Here is a 14,893-nt window from a genome sequence, read left to right on the forward strand (position 1 = left end):
GATTCAGAAATATTGCAGATGCTGGAAATCTGAATGTTGCTGCTTCTCTCTCCACAGAGAGAGCTGCCTGACCACCTGAGTATTTCCAGCATTTCGTTTTTATGTCAGATTTCCAGCATCTGCAGTATTTTGTTATTTTAGTGTTTAATTCATTGCCGCCTCTCCTCCAGGAATGCCTACCTTGAAGTTCTGCACTTCTGTCCAAAGGGATTTCCATTTGTTTGTCTCTTTTTTTTTTTTACCTTGTTCACCTTCATTGTTTTCCATTTCCCTCCTGGTGTTTGATAAGGTGTCTACCATAACTCATTTTCACAGCCACATCTCCTTCAGTGACTGTCTCCAGCTCTGAGTTATTCCACGTGGATTCCAACTGAAGTTCGAATCCACCCAGGATTACAGGCATCTCCAAGACATAGTGTTCCTCAGACTGCTGCTGTTGTCGCATCCTGAGATCCACACTCAGTGCTATGTGCCGGCACATTTACACACTCTACCCCTCTCTCCAGAAGTACTGACTTACCCAGCCTCAAAGCTGCCCTGCTCCGCAGTTTCATTTCATCCTTCGTCTTATCCAACGCATTAACAAAAAAATTTTCTCTTCCTTTCAGGGGTTAAGGAACACAAGCTCCAGCAGCTCATGGGGACCAATGCTCCTCCAGATCTTTCTTCCCCTTCACTTCCCTCTGACCCCATCCCTTCTCCCAATCTCGCCCCTTGCTGTGTATTCACAATACCCTCTGGTCTTCCCCTTTCTGATGCTGAACGATCTATACTTAGCGAAGGACTGTTATTTTTAAAAAAGGTGCTTCTCTTTCCACAGATACTGCCAGACCTGCTGAGTATTTCCAGCACTTTGTTTTTATTCCTTTTAATATTCTTTCTTCTTTTGGGCCTCCTTATCTCGAGAGACAATGGATACGCGCCTGGAGGTGGTCAGTGGTTTGTGAAGCAGCGCCTGGAGTGGCTATAAAGGCCAATTCTGGAGTGACAGGCTCTTCCACAGGTGCTGCAGAGAAATTTGTTTGTTGGGGCTGTTGCACAGTTGGCTCTCCCCTTGCGCCTCTGTCTTTTTTCCTGCCAACTACTAAGTCTCTTCGACTCGCCACAATTTAGCCCTGTCTTTATGGCTGCCCACCAGCTCTGGCGAATGCTGGCAACTGACTCCCACGACTTGTGATCAATGTCACAGGATTTCATGTCGCGTTTGCCTTTTAATATTAGTTGTACAATAAGGTATGCCTGTAATTTTATGGTACAGGTACAAATTATTAACTGTAAAGCCAATTACACTTAATTTTTTTAATGCTGATTTCATTCTAAATAAAACAAGGATGGTTAAAACAGTGAAACATGATGCCATCTTTTCAGACACACTGTCCTCAAAAAGTGGCCACCAATCGGGCAGGCCCCATGGATGACCATAATACATATGTTTCATTGTACAATTCACTTTATTTCACAAACCATATCAGTAACTGCTTCTACTATGTTAATCATATTGTGTATAATTAGAGGCCTATTCAGAAGAATTCAGTTGGCATGAGGTAGGGAGGCAATGTTTTGGCTGGTGTTCGTGTACAAATTTAAAATTGATAGGTATACCTCTGATAATATTGACATTTAATAAGTGTCAGGTCTCCAGTGAAAAGTCTGGGCATTGTGATTTTAACACTGTAGTTAGCCCAGTGATTGCCAGCATAGTCACTTATCTAAATCAAAGTGGTGTAGTCTGAAAGGAAGGATGCTGATCTCCATATCAGTTGGTAGCAGCCCTTAGCAACAAGCTCAGTAATTGAGCCAACTGTCGAGGATTGTGCAATGATACCACTGTGCCCAACTACTTATACCTAAAGTAATTTGTGTAAACCAGGAGCACATTTCAGAGCAGTACAAGGGTACACACACACACTGTGCAATAGCAGGGAACTGACACACATGCACACATTGCAATACTAGTTGGGGACAGAAGAGTGGGGGATTTATCCCGTGTCTTGGCCAATATTTATTCCTCAATCAACATCACAAAAACAGATTGTCTGCTCATTATCTTGCTGTGTGTAAATTAGCTGCCCCATTTCCTGCATTAAAATGGTGACTACAGTTCAAAAGTACTTAATTGGCTGTAAAGCGCTTAGAGACGTACTATGATATAAAATAAAAGCAAAATACTGCAGATGCTGGAAATCTGAAATAAAAGCAAGAAATGCTGGAAATATTCAATAGGTCTGGCAGCATCTGTGGAGAGAGAAGCAGAGTTAACGTTTCAGGTCAGTGACCCTTCTTCAGAACTGGCAAATATTAGAAATGTAATAGGTTTTAAGCAAGTAAAGTGGGGGTGGGGCAAGAGATAACAAAAGAGGTGTTGATAGGACAAGGCCAAAGAGAATAACTGACCAGAAGGTCATAGAGCAAAGGCAAATGATATGTTAATGGTGTGCTGAAAGACAAAGTGTTAATACAGGGAGGGTGTTAATTGACAGAAGAATGAACAGCTCTGGCCCCAAGCAGAAACATGAAAAAAGTGTGTAGGCACAGTTAGAAATAAAACAAACAAATAAAGAAAAAATAACTAAAAATAAAAAGGGGGGGCCCCGTCATGCTCTGAAATTATTGAACTCAATGTTCTGGCCGGCAGGCTGTAGCGTGCCTAATCGGTAAATGAGATGCTGTTCCTCGAGTTTGCAATGATGTTCACTGGAACACTGTAGCAATCCCAGGACGGAGATGTGAACATGAGAGCAGGGGTGTGTGTTGAAATGGCCAGCAACTGGAAGCTCAGGGTTATGCTTTCAGACTGAGCGGAGGTGTTCCACAAAGCGGTCACCCAATCTGTGTTTGGTCTCCCCAATGTAGAGCAGACCACATTGTGAGCAGCAAATACAGTATGCTAAATTGAAAGAAGTACGAGTAAATCACTGCTTCACCTGAAAGGAGTGTTTGGGGTGTTGGATAGTGAGGAGAGAGGAGGTAAAAGAGCAGATATTACACCTCCTGCAATTGCAGGGGAAGGGGACAAGGTGGTGGGGGTAATGGAGGAGTGGACCAGGGTGTCGAAGAGTATATTAGAGACGTACTATGGTTGTGAAAGACCCGCTATAAATGTAAATCTTTTGTTTTTTTTCTTTCACACGCACACACCAGAGAGACCACTATCCCAAGTGGTGGCAAGCCATTCCCCAGCCTTTCGGGGCCAAGGGAGGAGGCCCTCACTGCACACCTACCTCCAACAATGTTGCTGTCGTAACCCTTATCCTGTCCCAATCTCTACTTCCAGCTATGCTCTAAGACTGCCAGTCCTGACCACGCCCCCTCCCCCGCAGTCCTGCACAGCGCCAATCCCACTCCCTGATCCTCATCTGTTGCCCTCCAGCCCCTCCCATAGCCACGCCCCTGAGCCGCGCTGGCTGTGCAGGTTCGAGCGCGATGGGGAGAACGGGCAGCCAATGAGGAGGGAGTTGGGTAGCGGCGGCCTGTCAGTGAGCGGAGTCAGGCGGACAGAGACAGACGGGCTCGGATGCAGCAGTGGCTCAGCTGGCCTCGGCTCGGGACGGGTGGTGGGTGGATGGCGGGCGGACTCTGAGTGAGTGAGCGGCGGGCACATAAGGTGCGGCCGCGGAGGGGAAACGGCATCAGTTGCCGTTCCGGGTTTTCCAGCCTCCTCATCCGGGGCTCAGGGCCCGATTCAGATCGGATCAGTCAGGCCTGGCTTGGCCTGTTGTATATCAACCCACAGCCCAGGCTCAGGTCTCGGCCTTCCCCATCCCTCATACACCCGCACCCATGGCCGGACTGTCGGCAGTGCACGGAGAGTCGGCCCTCAACCTCCAGGAGAAGGAGCTCACCGAGCGCTTCAAGCGCCTGTATCCAGCCGTCAACGAGCAGGAGACGCCGCTGCCGAGGTGCTGGAGTCCGAAGGACAAGTACAGTTACATCGGCCTGTCTCAGAACAACCTGCGGGTCCATTACAAAGGTAAGCGGATGGGGCCTGGCACCGAGGGACGGCCTGACACTGGTACTGAGCCCAACTAAAGGGCAAGGGTGTGAATGGCAACCTGAGCCCCTAGGCACCGGTTACCAGACAGGCCCCTAGACCCATATAGCAACAGTTAGCACAGGTAGAGGGGCAACCGAATCGCACTAAATACTCTCACAGGGGCTAGGCCTCGCACCTCAGTTCCACCGAACTGTCTAGAATAAGGCGACAGAGGAATGCCAGAGCTCACTGCAGGCATCGACCTCGGTACAGGCCAAGACTTGTATAGAACAGTTCGGACCTCCAGACTTCCGTACACAATAAGGAAATAGGGAACGGGCCTTGAACATCATCACCATAAATAACATTTGGGCCAGGGCCTGTTGAGGTTGTTTATTGAACGCTATCGACAGAATTAACTATATTTGAAATACTTACTTTAAACATAGATGGGTGTTAAAGAACCCAATTCTCAGAGAAAGGCATGAACCAGATTAACATCTAAACGTGCCTTACAATAACATTTTTAAAATACGCATACTTAGGAAACAAAGTTAGTTGCACAAAAGATCATCGTTGGAGCGATGGAAATGCCCTAACGGCTAAATGATTGGGGAATATGTGAATACACATACTCACAGCGATAGTTGTTTAAATTAACAAACTTTGAGAACAAACTGGGATTATGGTAAATCAGGAGTGTGGCAAATGAACGGGTTTTATGCAAACGTCAGTGACATGTAAGAAGATATTCTGTGAACAACTGGCAACTTTGGTTTTTTTTTAAATTAACAAAATGAAGGCCTTAAAACTCCAGCCAGAAATCCGAGAACAAGAACAGATCAACATTGACAGTTAAGTAAGAACCAATGTGTTACAGTGTAACCTTTCTTATTTTTGGGGGGCAGCGAGTGGGGGTGGGGGCAAGAGAAGAATGACCCGGCTTTGAATTCAGTCTGTATAGTATGAATGACTGACTGACTTCTCACTGGATCTCTGTTTGCATCCTGAGTGAGATGAGTTTGGGCAAGTGAGCTGAGTTCTCAGTGGCCTTGAGTACAAAATCCCACTAAAATTCTGAAATCTTACAGTAAAATATCATAAGGAATGGGTGACTTGAAAATGGAGGGAAATGCTGAAAAAGGACATATTCAGATTCTTTCAGAATAGAGGTTCTAAATATTAGTTTCAGGGCTATCTGTGTGTGTCTCCAAACTGTATAAAAAGTACCAATATTGATATAATCATGTCAACCAACGTATTGGTCTTAATGTATTGCAACCCTTTTTGACATTTTGGATTCGCATATGGATGTGCATCTCTTTAGGATCTGAATGTCCCAGCGGTCATGCCACAATGAAGGGATTAACTGGCTTGGAACCAAGAATCATAGCGCTATAGTTTTGGTTATTTTTTGTTCGTTATTTTTAAAATGGTCCCATTGAAATGTAAACCTGAAACCGAGAACAGTTCATGAATTTTTTTTAATGTACTGAGCAAAATATGCTAATCATATATTCATATGCTTAATAACTTTATATTTAATTTCTTAACAGCTGGACTTTGTAAACTCAATTTCATTATGTAGGAAAAATATAGGGGATGAAAATTTTCATGGAACTGTTTTCATACCAAATTAAAACACAAAATGATTTGGATCTCGTGCCAATACAATTTTTTTGGTGGATGTATATATTATTTGCATTTTGTCTGCCATATTATCAAATCAAACCTAATGTTATGACTTCAGATATCCTGCTCAAACTTCATCAACTGATATTCAGTTTTTTCACAAATCTCTTGTAGTCTCCTTTCTGCCATGTACTCAGATGTCAGGGTAATTCTATCTCTGCTTTTCATTTGAGGTATCGGTACTCAGTGATGTCACTTGAACACAAAATGTTCCATTCTGCAGAATGACACCAAAGCACAAGTGCAGTTGTTTACCAAGTAAATTATTTAGTGAAAAGAGTATTGTATCTGTTGCTTCTCTGTGACCAGTCCACAATAAATCTCTTCTTTATAAAGTCTCAACATTATCCCATCTTGTTGTTGAAGGTACCTTATGACCCTATTGAGATTCATCGCTAGGTAATGTCAAGTGTTTGACAAAACTTAAATAAAACTTTGGAAATTAAATTCTAAAGGTGAAGTGGACTTTGCTCAACCCATCACAGTCTGATACTGCACACTAAGAGAACTCTACTCATCTACAGATAATACCATGGGATCTTTACCTGAACCATTGGAACGAAAGAGAATCTTGGTTTCATTCAAAGTACAGGACTTCTGATAAAACCTTGGTACTGTACTGAAGTATCAGTCTAGATTATGTACTCAAGTTCTGGAGCTCTTAACCTTCTGACTTGAGTGTGAGTCCATCAGCTGAACCAAATTGACAATTAATGTCATACAACATGATTGTCAGTAAGCACCCAGTTGGGGTAAAACAGTATGAAATGTGGCTCTTTTTCTGTGTAAGCTGGCATTGGCAACTAAGTCTGTAAATCAAGCAAAAAAACTGCAGATGCTGGACATCTTGAGTTTTTCCAGAATTTTCTGTTTCAGGGTCAGGTAGCATCTGAGGAGCGATCAGATGAGATTACATTTCAGTATGAGCCGTTTCTCTGCACGAAGGGTCCATATCTGAAATGTTAACTTGCCTGTTCTTTTTATAGATGCTGCCTGAAAACCTCAAATGTTTCCAGCAAATTGTTTTTTTAACCCTATAAATTGGAAGACTATATTCATAGGTGTTATTGGAAGAGGAAACAATGGTATCCAGGCCAACATTTCTTCCTCAACTAATCACCAAAACAGATTATCCAGTCATTCATTCACTTGCTGTTTCTGGAACACTAGTTCCCACCTTTAGCCAGTCTACATAGCTACCCTTAACCCCTACTCTCTGTTTTGTTTTGGAGCCAGCTTGCTATCTATTCTGCTACTTAGCCCTGGCTTCACATGCTTTGACCTTAGTCATGAATTTACTCCATGGTATCTCAAAGTCCTTTTGAAAATCTAAATATATTACATCTAATACAATACCCTTGTCTACTCTTTCTGTTACTTCAAAGAATTCAACAAGCTTGGTCAAGCATTACCTTCCCTATTGAAATCTGTGCTGATTACTATATTTTCAACTTCTAGCTGTTTTTCTGTTACATCTTTGAGTAAAGATTCCCTTATCCTTCCTACCACTGCGATTAAGTTAACTGGTGTATAGTTCCTTGGATTTGTTCACTTTCCCTCCTTTAAATATATATAAATAATATTAGCTGTCACATCAGTCCTCTGTCAAAATTCCCTTTTCTAATGAATTTTTATACATATATGTAATATTGCCTCTGATATCTCCTCTCTAACTTTAAATATGAATGAATGCAATTCAATGACCAGGGGTTTTATCTTTGCTAAGTTTGATTAGTTTATCAATTATCTCTTCCCCGCAACCCCCCCCCCCCCCCCACCATCCCATTTCCTATCTTAAATGTCATTACCTCTTCTAATGTCTTATCCACATTTAGTCTCGCTAGTAAATACTGAGGCAAAGTCACTATTCAATATTTCTACCATTTTGCTGTCATTACCTCCTGAGTTTACCCTCTGTAGCCCTATCCTGGCTTTTTTTCTTTCATGTGTCTGTAGAATTCTATTTTTATATTCCTTGATAGGTTAATTTTGTATCTCCTCTTTGCTTTCCTAATTTTTTTATGTCTTTTCTAACCTAACAATTTCTTTTTGTCATCCTCTGTGTTGTTTATGTACTCAGTGTATGCCTTTTTCTTTAGTTTCAAGTTTACCCTTATTTCTTTATTCATCCATAGTGTTTCATTATTGGTTAGTTTATTCTTGTTTTTTTAGTGGAATATATTTCTCCTGAACTCTATTGACTGCCTTTTCTAAATTTTTCCTACCACTTTTCTTTAATTTTTTTCTAGCTTACCTTCCTCATCCATTCTCAACCCTCAAAATTAGTTTCTTTTCCTCATGTCTTACTGCGGTCTTTGTCTTGTGTCTTTCTCAATCATTTTAAACTTATTATGCTATGATCGCTATTGCCTAGATGTGCCCCCACACTTACTTCTCTTATCTGCTCTGGTTCATTTCCAATTACTAGATCTAGCAGTGATTCCTGTCTGGTTGGGCCTCTTGCATACTAGGTAAGAAAGGAGTCCTGAAAAACTGTTCTTGTGTTTGGGATGTGTTTTTTTTTTACTTGTAGCATTGTCTGGGGTTACAGTAATAATGTAGTGAATCACAGATGAATGGTTCCACTGAAAATTGAGGAATAATCTGTGTAATTTTATTGATATATTGCACTTTATTATTGAGCAATTGCTAATATTCTAAAATTTCATGATAAGTATATAGCAATGGGATTTAGCATATTGAGATTTTAAAATATTACCATATTAGTATTGAGTATTGTGCATTGGGCTAATGGCAGCAGTATTGAGAGATTGCTTGCAGCATCCCTTGGAATTGCACCGAATAGTGATGCATCTCATTAAATGGCACAGTGGAGTTAGTCGTGGGGTTAGAAAGAGAAGGAAATAGACACATTGTTTGCAACATCCATGAAATGTTGTACAATGAGAATGTACCTTATTGTACCACCACATATGAAGAGTTTAATTATATGCTGCAACAAAAAACTTCCTTCCCATGGTCCAATGCTGCTTTGTACCTCCAATTACCATTGTTTTTTTATGTGATGTATAAGATCATTTAACATTGGTTTGTGCTAATACTAATAGAAAATCAAGTTGATTTGTCTCCAGTACGCTAACCTGATAGTCCATTGAGATGATAAGTTGGTAACTGGAATGATGAGACACTTAATGTAATTATTAAATCCTTGTATATTTCACCTTAGCATTTCTGCACTGCATCCAAAACTTAGATACTAATGTAAAAGCAAAATACTGCGGATGCTGGAAATCCAAAATAAAAATGGAAAATAATGGAAGTACTCAGTAGGTCAGGCAGCATTTGTGGAGAGGGAAGCAGAGTTAATGTTTCAGTTTGATGACCTTTCAATAGAACTGTGAAATTGATTTTTTTTCATATTGTACTATACATGTTATATCTGTATGTTCCATCATGTTACATTCTATAACTGAGATTTTTAAAAAATTGTATGCTTGTTTTTAACCATGTTGTCAGGGATTTATTGGTATTTTTGGTTTTTATTTTGTGTATGAAAAGAGAAAATTGGTTGTGAAAACCTCCACAATGTAGATCACTTTTGTTTCATCTCTAATTATGTAGTTTGTTTTATTTTGTTTAAACAAATGTTTCCTCTGCATTATGGTTGAGTTACATACAATAGCACATTATTTTAGAGGAAATTATTAAATGCCTTTTTTAAAAAGTTTGTAATGTTTTTAGGGCCTTTAAAGTATTAAACCTGGGTACAAATTATGTTGAGTATACTTAGAGAAAAAAGCAGAGGAGATAGTGGTGGTGGAGGGCATTTGCAAGAATATTTAGGGCTGAGAACAAAGTGTAAGCAGTAGTACACAAAGAACTGAATGTATGGTTCCAATACTAAGATTATTATTTTGGCATTATAGTCTGTTTACATATGAATTGCTAATTTCCCATTTTAGTAACCATAAACTACGGGAAGAGCCCCCACCACTCTGACTGTAGGTAAAGAAATTTCAAAAGAATTTTACCTCTTGCTGCATTGGGAATGGGAATCATTCAATTTTGAATGAGGTGCTGGAATCTGTACTAGGAGTGTCAATGTGATGAATTTACTTTTAAAGTCATTTCTCTTCCTAATTCTGCTTTGTCATCTGGGTGACCTGAGGCTCTTTACCCCTCAACTCAGCAAGCCCTGTGGGTCCAGCACCACCCGTGTCCCTTTTCCTTGTGCTGTTGTTTTGGTGGTCTTTCCCTCGCTCAGTGGATGTGTGTGTTTTATAGTTAAAGTGACTCTTTCTAAACTTATCCTAATTTTCCAACTAAAAATTGTCAATGCTTTGCTTTGATATGAATGCAGATATTCCACTTGGGTATGTGAGGCAGGATCTGGTCAGACCTGCTGTAGAAATTAGGTTTTAAGATGCTTTGGATTCTAGGGCCCCTGGTTGTCTGTAATATTTTCTATTTAAAATGTAGAGCTTAATACATATCTGTAACAATAGCCTAATGTTGATCATTGAGAGTCCAGATGATATTACATTCCACAAGAGTAAAACCTAATCATTTGATGCACTTGTAAGAACTTTTACATTGTTTTACAACCTTGAACTCCCATACAAACACATTTTGGTAACTGATATTATAAAATCTCCCTTAGTGGTGCTATTTCTGAAGTGGGAAGGACACCACTTTTGCATCTTTAATTTTATAGCATTACAGCAGTTGAATTTGCAACCATTGTATTGCAAGAGGAAAGCAGGATTTGGGGGCCTTAAGCCTGCCTTATTTCCTTTCATATGATTTCCTGCCTGACTAATATTATGGCATGTTGAGACTTTTGATACTAACTGTTAGAGAATCATAGAATGGTTACAGCACAGAAGGAGGCCATTCAGCCTGTCATGCCTGTGCAGTTCATCTAGTCCCAATCCCCTTTTTCCCAAAGCCCTGCAAATCATTTCTCTTCAGATAATTATCAATTTCCTTTTGAAAGCCATGATTGAATCTGCCTCCACCACATTTTCAGGCAGTGCATTCCAGATCCTAACTACTCTGTAAAAAAAAAAAATTGTTTTTCCTCATGTTGCCTCTTTTTTTTTGCCAATCACTTTAAATTGGTGTCCTCTGGTTCTTGACCCTTCGCCAGTGGGAACAGTTTCTCCCTATCCAGACAACTCATAATTTTAAACGCCTCTATCAAATGTCCTCTTGACCTTCTCTAAGGAGAACAGTCCCAGCTTCGCCAATCTGTCCACGTGACTGAAGTACCTGAACCCTGGAACCATTCTCGTAAATCTTTTCTGCACCACCTTCAATGCCTTCACATCCTTCCTAAAGTGTGGTGCCTAGAATCGGACACAGTGCTCCATTTGAGGCCAAACCAATGTTTTATAAAGGTTCATCACAATTTCCTTGCTTTTGTACTGTATTCCTCATAATAAGGCATATGGGATCCTGGGCTTTATTAACTACTTTCACAACTGCCCTGCCACCTTTACTGATTTGTGCACATATTCCCCCAAGTCCCTCTGCTCCTGCACCCACTTTAGCATTGTGTCCTTTGTTTTATATTGCCTCTCCTCATTCTTCCTACCAAAATGTATCATTTCACTCTTTGCATTAAATTTCATCTGCTACATGTCCGTCTATTCCACCAACCTGTCTGTGTCCTCTTGAAGTTTATCACTATCCTCCTCACAGTTCACAGCCCCTGGGGAGCCCCACTGTATACCTTCCTCCAGTCCAAAAAAACAACCGTTCACCACTATTCTGTTTCCTGTCACTCAGCTAATTTCATATGGTCATATTAATTTTGTCATATGAACATTGATTTTGAGCTGTTACTGGAGTGAAGAAAGGACTTGTTTTTAAAAAAAAAATCACCAGATACATGGCTGGAAAAACATTTTTGCATACTAACAGACAGTGCTTGGAGGGACAGAGGGGCTATTCCCTGCTCCAATTTAACCCGCAATGGACTTTGAGCACCAGGGTATTGTGTGTAAGAAGAGACATTCCAGGTTCGGCTAAGACAAGAGAATCCACAAACAGATGTCAGACCAGCTAGTCACATGACTGACTTGCTTGGCAATTTGGGTTTTTCTGAATTGTATAAAGAGTTTGAACTAAAAAGACTCTTTGCTCCTGGAGTGAGCAGACCTCTCCTGGTTGCTCCCATCTCTTTCTCACAAGCCTCTGGACACACTGAGGACACATGAACTTCGAGAGAAAAGTCTGCTACATCGAACAAGGTTTAAGAAGAATGCTGAGCCCCAACGAAAAGCAAGACCTACCTACAATCAGGGACTTTACAGCAAGCTCGAAGAACCATAACCCAAACCGTTGTCAGATGTTGCCTCAAACTTTTCCACTTTATTTCTTTTGTTCCTTTCTGTCTCTATCTCCATGTGTGTATCACTTACGCGTGCTAGCTTGGGCGCATTGCGTATCCGTAGGCGTTAACCAAATTAAAGTTTAAGTTTAATAAAGTTCAACCTTTTTTCTTTAAACCCAAGAAAACCTGTTTGGCTAGTTTCTTTGCCTTATAATTGGAAGTTAGTGAACAAGGATTCACTAAGGGGAGGCTAAAAAAAAAAAGTGTTTAAAATTAAACCCTGTCACGGTGAGAGTAGGTGAAGGCTGAGAGGGAACCCTAGACCCCTTTCTCACCTGGTCATAACAATATCCATGCTGTTTTATTACATCGGCTTGGACTTTGCTGACAAACCTGTTATGTGATACTTTCTCATGCCTTTTGGAAATCCTTATACACCACAGCAGCCACATTACCCTCATCAACCCTCTCTGTTACCTCATCAAAAAAACTCAATCAAGTTAGTTGAACACGATTTGCCCTTAACAAATACATGCTGGGTTTCCTTAGTTAATCCACATTTATCCAAGTGACACTTAATTTTGTCTTGGATTATCGTTTCTAAAAGCTTTCCCACCACCAAGGTTAAACTGGCCTGGAATTAAAAACAAGAAATGCTGGAAATACTCAGCAGGTCTGGCAGCATCTGAGGAGGGAGAAGCAGCGTTAACATTTCAGGTCAGTGACCCTTCATCAGAACCGGGTAGTAACATACTCCTACTGGCCTGGTGTTGCTGGGCTTATCCTTGCACCCTTTTTTGAACAAGGGTGTAACATCTGCAATGTTTTAAACATTTCCATCACCATTAATAAGAACCATATTAGCTGTATGAACTGTAATTGTACTGAGAAGCTTTATTTGTATTAAAAGGAGGGAAATACCAATTTTGAATCACTGCTGCAGGATGAATCCATTAGTTTGAAAGACCCCCACAAACAGTATAAACTTTGCAGGCAATTAGTTAAACCAGAAAAGTAGTAAGAGACATTTATTGAACAATTTTAAATTCCAAGAACGAATATCAGATTATGTAGTGTGCGAGTGTTTGAAGAATTCAGTAGATTAAGAAGCTTGTTCAGGGAGCTTCACTCCACTTCAGAATCTGGTTGAATCCTCAGTATGGGTTTGCATTTCAAGGTTAGTTCCCATTGCTTCATAGTGAACTTGCAACCCAAATGCACTCTTTGAGATTGCAACAGGTAAATAGAACTTGTCTGATGTGTTAAACCACTGGTTCAGTTGGGTATAAATGGGATATCAAGAAATGACTGAGCGCATGGGGTACAGCAAAAGCTATGGGCCCCACAACATCCTAGCTGTGGTGCTGAAGACTTGTGCTCTAGAACTAGCTGCACCCCTGGCCAAGCTGTTCCATTTATAGCTACAACACTGGCATCTACCCGACAAAGTGGAAAGTTTACCCAAGTATGTCCTGTCCACAAAAAGCAGGACAAATCGAATCTGGTTAATTACTGTCCTATTAGCCTACTGTCTGTCAATTATTCCTTCCATCATTTTGATGACTGTGTTACCAAGTACCTTTTCTTTAATTCGCTTGTGGGATGTGGGCATCGCTGGCTAGGCCAGCATTTATTGCCCATCCCTAATTGCCCTTGAGAAGGTGGTGGGGAGCTTCCTTCTTGAACCGCTGCAGTCCTTGGGGTGTAGGTACACTCACAGTGCTGTTTGGAGGGGAGTTCCAGGACTTTGACCCAGCGACAGTGAAAGAATGGTGATACAGTTCCAAGTCAGGATGGTATGTGGCTTGGAGGGGAACTTGCAATTGGTGGTGTTCCTTTGCATCATCTGCCCTTATCCTTCTAGATGTTTGCAGTCATGGGTTTGGAAGTTGCTGTCGAAGGAGCCATGGTGAGTTCTTTCAGTGCATCTTGATTTACTCACCAATAACCTGCTTGCCAATGCTCAGTTTGGGTTCCACAAGGACCGCTTAGCACCAGACCTCATTATGGCCTTGGTCCAAACATGGACAGAAGCAATGAGGTAAAAATGATTGCCTTCGACATTAAGGCAGCATTTGACCGAGTGTGGCATCGAGGAGCCCTAGTAAAATTGAAGTCAATGGGAATCGGGGGGGTGGGGGGGGGGGCGGAATCTCTCCACTGGTTGGGATCATGTCTAGCACAAAGGAGGAAGATTGGCCTCTAACAACCACAATCATCTCAGCGCCAGTAGATCATTGCAGGAATTCCTCAGGATAGTGTCCTGAGGCTCAACCATCTTCAGCTGCTTCATCAATGACCTTCCAACCTTCAGGCACATCCGGTGAATGAATGATTTTTTTAAAATCGCTTTGGCACTATTCAAATATGAGCAGGAAGTTCTCCCAGTGTCCTGGTCAACATTTCTCCATCAACTATCACCAAAAAACAGATTAACTGATAATTTATCCCATTTTCTGTTCGTGAGATCTGGCTGCGTGCACGTGGGCTGTTGTATTTGCCTACCTAAGGGTGATTGCTCTTCAAAAATAACTTAATTGGCTGAGGAGCTGTTTGAGATGTCCTGAAAGGCACTATATAAATCCACATTTTCTTTTCATATACATACTTACAACTTTTCATTCCAAGATGTGAATCATTGTTTTCCATCTCTTGAGCATCTTTGTACTATTTGTAGTAGCTGCTGCAGGTCTTAATTATAAATAATGTCTTTCTCCGTGCATTGCATAGGGAATAAAGTGCAAGTTAGAGTAAACTAAAATATGCATTCTAGAAACTGAAGGAAAGCTGCATCCTGCATTATAGAACAAGGAAATAACTAGCCACTATATAACATTTTATAAAGTACCCCTCGTGTCCCAAACAACAACTTGCCTTTATATACTGTAGAAGACGTCTCAGGGTGGCTTAAAGTATAGACAAATGCACCG

The 14,893-nt window shown here is 41.0% G+C and overlaps 1 protein-coding gene across 1 annotated transcript in view; it reads left to right on the forward strand.

Annotated features, from left to right (window-relative positions):
* The first annotated feature begins 3,403 nt into the window (after positions 1-3,403).
* LOC137380590 (ran-binding protein 9-like) overlaps positions 3,404-14,893 on the forward strand; it is a 151,223-nt gene continuing 139,733 nt past the window's right edge. The window contains exon 1 of the mRNA XM_068052634.1: positions 3,404-3,970. Coding sequence (XP_067908735.1) covers positions 3,781-3,970 — 190 coding nt within the window. The 5' untranslated portion in view covers positions 3,404-3,780. The remainder of the gene's footprint in view (positions 3,971-14,893) is intronic.

This window comes from Heterodontus francisci, chromosome 2 (genome assembly GCF_036365525.1).
Source record: "Heterodontus francisci isolate sHetFra1 chromosome 2, sHetFra1.hap1, whole genome shotgun sequence".
Taxonomy (NCBI): Eukaryota; Metazoa; Chordata; class Chondrichthyes; order Heterodontiformes; family Heterodontidae; genus Heterodontus; species Heterodontus francisci.